At 54.4% G+C, this 7,439-nt stretch overlaps 1 protein-coding gene across 1 annotated transcript in view; it reads right to left on the reverse strand.

Annotated features, from left to right (window-relative positions):
* The window catches only part of SOX10 (SRY-box transcription factor 10), a 7,786-nt gene extending 510 nt beyond the window's left edge, over window positions 1–7,276 (reverse strand). Inside the window, exons 1-3 of the mRNA XM_010170069.2 lie at window positions 6,596–7,276; window positions 603–868; window positions 1–197 (exon numbers count right to left, since the gene is read on the reverse strand). The exon at window positions 1–197 is cut by the window's left edge and continues 510 nt beyond it. Coding sequence (XP_010168371.1) covers window positions 1–197; window positions 603–868; window positions 6,596–7,005 — 873 coding nt within the window. The 5' untranslated portion in view covers window positions 7,006–7,276. The remainder of the gene's footprint in view (window positions 198–602; window positions 869–6,595) is intronic.
* Window positions 7,277–7,439: the final 163 nt, after the last annotated feature.

Raw genomic sequence — 7,439 nt, forward strand, 5'->3', positions numbered from 1 at the left:
GTCGAATTCGTTGACATCAAAGGTCTCCATGTTGGACATCACTTCATGGCTGATCTCCCCAATGTCCACATTGCCAAAGTCAATGTGTGGCTTTCCCCCTTCCCCCAAGGAACGCCCTTCTCGTTTCGAGTCAGCTTTTCCTGCCTGCAGCTCGGTCTTAGGGGTGGTGGGAGGTGTGGGGGGCCCGTGGCTCTGACCTGCAACGTAAAACGTTTTGTGGAGGAAAGAGAGAGAAGAGGTGAGTTACTGCTTTACGCCTGGGCTTTATACACAGCCCAGCCCAACTCTGCTCCTCCCAGTATGCCAGCAAGTGTCTGGCCGAAGACTTCAGTGGAGGGAGAGAGAACTAGCCAGCCAAAACCAAACCTTTTTGTAGCTTGTGGAAAAAGAGGGAGGGTGCAACAATACCTTGCCCGACCAGAGGAATGCAAGTGCCCATGAAACTCAGGCACGTGACTATGCTGCTGACTCCAGCAGAGCTTGTTGGGTCACGAGAAGGGTGTGAGCCACATCACTAAGGCTTCCACTGTGACAACTTGTCTTTTTTGAGCCTCCAAGTTGGCTGTAACCTGTCAGTAGGTTCACAGAGACCTGGGACTCACCTGAGGGGTGTTCTGGATGGCTATCGGACATGGGTGACCCTTCGCCAGGATGTCTGTGATCCAGGTGGGCGTTCTTGTAGTGGGCCTGGATAGCAGCAGCCCCACCAGCCTCCCCCTCCACCTGGCCTTCGCCCTCGCCCTGCGTGGCCTTGCCGTTTTTCCGCCGTCGGGGCTGGTACTTGTAATCGGGATGGTCCTTCTTGTGCTGCATCCTCAGCCGCTCCGCCTCTTCAATAAAGGGCCGTTTGTCACTTTCATTCAGCAGCCTGCAGAGGCCAAGGTGGTACAGAAGAGAAGAGGGGAAGGAGAGGGGCAGGTATGTCAGAAAAAATGCCAGCATCAGGGTGCTGCCCCATCGAGGATATTTCCCAGAACAACAGGGAGAGCTTAGAAGTGTTTCAGTGGAGACAGCAATGTTTTCCTCCTCCTCATTAATTACTAAGACCTGACACCAGTCAGTGCCAGTGTTGGGTCCCCCCTCCCCAGCTGCTGATGCTTCTCACCTCGGTAAGTTCAATACCCTCTTGCATTTTACTTTCATCCCCAAAGGCAAACCGCAGCCTTTCATAGCCACATAAAATAAAGCTGGGCAAGCTGCTTTCAAAGAGTTTGGGCAAATTAAGGGCAGCTGGGTTCATCCCTAGGACTAAGGCAGGGTGGAACACCCTTGCTATCTGTCGTGCTGCCATCTGCATCTCCCTTGCTCTTCCGCAGGCTGTATTTATTCCAGTTTAATCTCCCACCCTTCCATAGTCTCTACTCTGAGTTTGTGTCTCTACTGACCATAAATGGCAGCAATTGGTATTGGTTCTACAGTACCCATGTTGCTGCGTGGAGCTTGCTGGGCCTTTAAGCATCTTGCAATATCCTAGAAGGGAATTAAAGAAAATTTTGAAGGGGGAAACAGTGTATTCTGCTATTCCTGAAGCTCCTGCTCCCCTTAGATATGGGTAATGCAAAAGGCTGAAGCACAGAGGACCAGCCCTTTTTGAACTTAGCCGAGCAATTGTAAAAAATTTAGCTGCTATGTTCATCTTGTAGAAATAGATGATCTTTGGATGAAAGGCACTGCAGAAATGTAAGCTCCTTCTCTGTATTCCTGCCAGATCATGGGTTGCTCTAGTTAAGATTTGCTCTCTGAGGAAATGGTGAAATGTGCAGGCAGGATGGCTCAGAGCGCTTGAAGATGAGATCAACCTCATTGCTCAAGCAGTTAGTGGTGTCTTGGTTGGAAGCACTTCAGTTCCATTTTATTATTTTTCCCTTCAAATATTCTTGTGACTCAAGGTCATCCTGCTTCCAACCAGAAACCAGTGCTCTCAGAAGGGACCAGTCTTCCCATGACTTGCAACTCTAATAGCCGTTAGAAATGGCAGGGTTCCCAAGTGGCAAAAAATATTCCATTTATGAGATGTCCATGCCTCTTTGTCCCTAACAAAAGAACTACCTGGGGATGGGCTGTGCCAGCACCTCACTACCCCTGAAGCCCTTAGCACTGAAATGTGACCGATTCTGTTGAACTGAGGAAGATACAAATGCCTGAAGTGGCCTGAAAAACTGAAGACGAAGAGGAGGCATTGCTTGAGGAGCACACAGATAAATCTGGTGGGAGACCAAAGGGGTCGCCAGCAAGTAATGGGTAGGTTTCTAAGCCCCCCTTTTCTCCCTGCTCCTTGCTCATCCCCCTAGCCAGCAGCCAGAAGGTGTGTGGCATGGGCTGGAGCCCGTTACGGTGCTGACCTGGGTTCACTCCAGGCGGCCTGAGCAGGTCGCAGCCACGCACTGCATTCCTCCACTGCCTTAATCCTGGAGATTAAAGCAATTGAGCCACCATGAATCCAACACCAGCTTTCCTGTCTGCCTCCCACCACCATACACCACGCTCACACGTCCCAGAGGGCTCTAATCCCTCAGCTTGCGCTGCTCCAGACGGCCCTCAAAGGGCTCCAAAGGGACATCATGGCCAACCATCTTGGGCACTGTGGACTGGGAGGTGACCTTGCCTTGGCACACACAACTTTTATCCTTGCAGAATGCCACATCTCCACAGGAGCTCTTCCACAATGAGCTCAGAGCAGAGCCTCCCATGGAGACAGAAGCTCAGTCTCCCAGATCCATCTTGTGGATGGCACAAACCAGAGCTGTGCAAGGTTGTGCAGGAGTCAGATCCCTGCCCTCTGAGCTATACTCAAGTCCCTCACCTCCTTTCCCCTTGACAGCAGCCCACGGGCAGTGCCACCAGCAGGACAGCAGCAAGTCCGCTCCCCATGTCTTTGCCGTCTCCTTTCCAAGGCTGTCTACTCCCTCCTCCCTCCCGCTAGGATCAGAGCTCAAATCGGCTTTAGCAAAGTGAAACTGGTGCGAGCAGGCAAAGGCCAGGAGATTTGGGGGGATTTGGATTTCACTTGCTTCCTGCCCTCCCCCTGCTGCCCCCCACACTCTGTAGTCCATGATGCAAAGGAATCTCGCATGGGCAGAGAAGTTATGGATCATAGAGCAAAGCCCTTCGTCGGGCTTAACGCAGCCCTCGCCACCCACCCCAGCACTGAGTGCTTACTCCCAAGCCGAGGGGAGAGGAGCAAGCATCCAACGCCCCTCTCGCTCTGGGAGGAGAGAAAAGGGCTGAAATCTTTCTGCCTGCCTCTTTCAGCCTCCCGTTCTGCCTCCTGCCATTGCACGGTGCTGCATGCCGGGACCCTGACCCTGACCCTGTGCTGGGACTCAGCTGCCGATGAGTCAGTGTGATGGTGATGGGGTTGGGCATTGGGGCTGCGAGGTGAGGGCTGGCTGGGAGCAGAAAGCAGCGGGGCAGGCTCTCCTACACGTCCACGGCCCTGAATTTATGGGCATGGTCCTATTCCCTGGGTGCTACCACCTCCATGCAAAGATCCCTCCATCAGGTCCCCTCGCTCCTCCCTATGGAGCCTTCCTCAGCTTCCTCCGGTGCCTCGCTTGTTTTCTGCCCCGGAGGTGGTGCTAGCTGGCATTTTGGCTGAGAGTCACGCCGACATTTTCAGCAGCAAGCCTCCATTTGAGAGCTGCTCCTTGTCCCACCCCAGGGAAGGAAAGCAACCAAGCTGAGATTTCATCACCATCAAGCATGGAAACCCTTCCTTCTTCTTCTGTAGTACATTCAGCTCGGCGACTGCACCCCTCACACGCCCCAAGTCGGTACAGACTGGGGGAGGTGGATGGGCCCATAAGCACCCTGGCACTGCACTTGGGGCCAGGCGGGTACTGTGGCCATCAGGACATGTCCTGGAGCCCTTCCTTCCCAGTGAGAGCTGGGGCCCATGGAGGACATGGTGGTGGCACAGAGCTGGAGCAAACACTGGGCCTTAAAAAAAAAAAAGCCCATGCCATTGCAGCCCATTTTGCAGAGGAGCGTGTGGGACGGCACCGGGGTTATCGCTCAATTTGCTAGCTGCCTATCAGGATTTCCCAGCCTCTGCCATCCCCCCCCAGTGCCGGTCGCTGAGGGGTGCACCCTTAAACGTGGGTTTGAGGGTGGTCTGCAGGCAGCCTCCATGCTCGCCAACGTTCATCTCTCTGCCTAACATGCCCTTGACCTGTATAAGCTCAGAGCAGCCCACGTGGAAATATAAGTTGCAATGTAGGCTGTCGGATTTGGGTGGCCACCTTGTAAGGGTGAGAATACACCAACAGCCAGGGCCCTTTGCAGGGACCTTCATCAGATGTTTGAGACTAAGCCAGCCAGAGCTCAACCTGGCTGCTCGCAGTTGTGCTGACATGTACGAGCTATACCTTGGGGACAGTGTAGATGAGGGCAGTGGGAGCCTCAGTGGAGGACAACCCAACTGCACCATTGCTGGAAGGTGAGGCTCAGGGCTACTATGCTGGTAACCTTTGGGCTGCCTCCCCTGGAGTTTTGTGGGCTGATATTTTCCCCCGGCCTCACAGAAGGATACGCGCATGTGATCCGACCCAGCCCGGCCACTGACTGCACCCATAACCCAGCTTAATCTGCTGTACAGTCCCTGTAGGAGCTGACACAGCTCGGAGAGCTGCAGCCTGCTCTAGGGACACTTGGAGAGGAGATGTGTTCAAGAAAAGCAGGTGGGTTGCAAACCCAGCAGCACACAATAACCCCCGGCCTGATCCTGCAAGCTTATCTGCCTGACCCACACTCCCTAGGCACATGGTGCCCTAAGAAACACCTGGGGACCTTGACCATCATCTGGCGGCACCATCCCCATGCTCCGAGTCTCGTGCATCCAGGGGTGGGAACCATGCCCCTGGGAGCAGGGAGACAGTCAGGTGCATGAGTGTGGTCACGGGCTGGGGGCTGTGTCTGCCTGCACTCTGAATGCCATTCCTGTGGAGAGTTTCGCTGCTCTGCTGTATTTTCAAGGGAGATGCAGTTCCCGGAGGGAGGCTGTTGCTCTAAAAATCTTTCAATATTTTGCAATAAAGGAATGATACCTTGAAATAACACTTTGGGAACAAAAAAGGTGAGCTTCCCCCACACCCCAGACACACACCCTCTTCCAGCACAGATTCCTGGTCCAGAGGCTGGTAGCAGAGCCCCAGGCGGGAGCAAGTGCTGTGGTAAAGGGAAGGGACGGCGGTGGGGAACAAAGTGGGAAAGAGCATTAGATGAGACATCCACGATCACGCGCTGCCTTTGACTTCCCAAAGAAATCCCTTTGCTGAGGTTACACCAGACACTGGCGGGTCGAGGTAAATGGGCTGATGTAGCAGAAGGAGAAGCTCTTGCCCAAGGGCTTAGTTCCTTGCGAGCAAGGAGGTTTGAAGCCAGGAGACTTCGACATCAGCTGCTGGATGGGGTGTGTTTTGCTTCTGCTTGGAAAAACATCTCTTGGCCCACCCAAGGTTGAGGGCTTCCTCCATGAAACGCCATCAGGGCAGGAGAATGAGAGGGCCCGATTGTGTGAACCTTGGTTTGCATTGGTTGGTGCAAGGCGAGGTGGGGGGGACGATGTTGGGGATAACAATTGATGGGGTTATCATCAGAGACCGTCAGATGGGAAAGAATTGGCAAGGCCATCCTGACATACCTGGTTTGAGCACGATGGCTCTCTGCACGCCCATGGGCCAGCTGAGATCAATTAGGGCAGACTGTTGGTCGGCCAGAAGAAGGAGGAGCGGGCTGGGGAGGGTACGTAAAGGACCCAGGAATCTGTATGAAGCCAAAACAAAACTGGGCACAACAAACTGATGAGGCCAGAGGGAAGAGTGCGTGTGTGCTGGCGAGAATGGAGGGCATCTCTCTGGCTGCAAAGGGAGATGGGAACAGTTTGAGCCAGTGTCTTGCAAGAGAGTCTGCTAAGGCTGGGACTGTCAAGGTTTCTTCCTTTCTGCTAAGCCTCAGCCCCTCTTTCTAGCAGGGTCTATTCTTGTCCACCTCGCTGCACCTGCACAGCCTGCCAAAATTGGGACTGTCCTGGGAAGGATGAGTGTGAGGCTCTGACTGCCTGGCTGCCTTCCCCTGACCTTCCTTCTCAGCTGTAATTTGTTTTCCCACTTTCTCTATGGCTCTGCATGGAAAATAACCCTTGTTGGCATCGAGACCTGAGTTCATACAGGCTTGAGGCAGCCACCAGTGAGTTAAGTTGGATGGGGCTCAGCCTGGTTCCTGCTAGTGCACAACGTGGCCCAGCAAAGAGGGTGAGCCAAAAAAAAAAAAAGATCTCCCCTGGCAGTCAGGCAGGAGAGGACCAGGACGAGAGTGGCCTGGTCAGGAATAACAGGGGAAGTTAGTGGGAAACACATGGAAAGGGCTGCCACCCAGGATGGAGGTGAGCTCTGCTGAGGAAGCCTTCGCTACATCCAGCCACCACTTTTGCCCCAGTCACCGACCGTGCCTCCTGCAAGGGGGCTCCCCATGGGGAAGGAAGTCCCCTCAAGGTCCATCCTGCTAAGTCTTCATCCTTCCACCTGACCACACAGTCCTCTCCAGAACAGCTCTGGACCCCAGCCCTTGTGCTCCCCCGCTGCCCACCCGCTCTTACCTCCAGAGCTTCCCCAAGGTCTTACTGAGCTCGGCGTTGTGGAGGTGCGGGTACTGGTCAGCCAGTTTCCTCCGGGCAGCCTGTGCCCAGACCATGAAGGCATTCATGGGCCGCTTGACGTGGGGTTTGCTCTTGTTACTTCCATTGACCCGGACGGGCATGGGTACCAGGGTCCAGTCATAGCCGCTCAGCACCTGGCTGACCGCCTCGCGGATGCACACCGGAAACTTGTCGTCGTCCGCCTCTGAGTCTTGCTGTTCCTTCTTGACCTTCCCCATCTCCCCGTTCCCAGAACCAGAGAGGTGTGGGGAGTTGTCTGACACGATGGAGGGTCCTGGCGAGAGGCAGTGGTGGTCTTCAGAACCCACTGGACTCATCTCCACCTCTGAAAGGTCTTGGTCATCGGCCATTGTCACTCACGAGCTCTTTCTCTCTTCCTTCTTGGTGTCCTTCTTCTCACTGGGGAAGGGAGGGAGGAAGACAAAAACAAAGGAAAGAAAGGAAAGAGGGGTGGAAAAGAGAGAGAAAAGGAGAAGCAACCACCAAATCTGAAAGGGACTTCAAGCTCTCCAAAAAGCTGACCACGAGACAGGGGCCGCTCGATAAAAGCACAAGCAAAGCAATTGCCGTGCACACCGCAAAACCCGTGATCGATGGGGGTGGGGATGGGTTGGGGCCCCTGATTAATTGGGATATTGCTCCCTATCTCTGCAATCGTCTGGAGCTGACGTGCAGAGGGGCCTGCAGCAAGAAGGCTAAGGGGGGTTGGGAACCTGAAAGGAGAGAGACATGGACTGTCCTGCCCCAGCACATCTCCCCATGGGGAGCGGGATAAGGGAGACGG

The sequence above is a fragment of the Antrostomus carolinensis genome, unplaced genomic scaffold (assembly GCF_000700745.2).
Source record: "Antrostomus carolinensis isolate BGI_N321 unplaced genomic scaffold, ASM70074v2 scaffold38576, whole genome shotgun sequence".
Taxonomy (NCBI): Eukaryota; Metazoa; Chordata; class Aves; order Caprimulgiformes; family Caprimulgidae; genus Antrostomus; species Antrostomus carolinensis.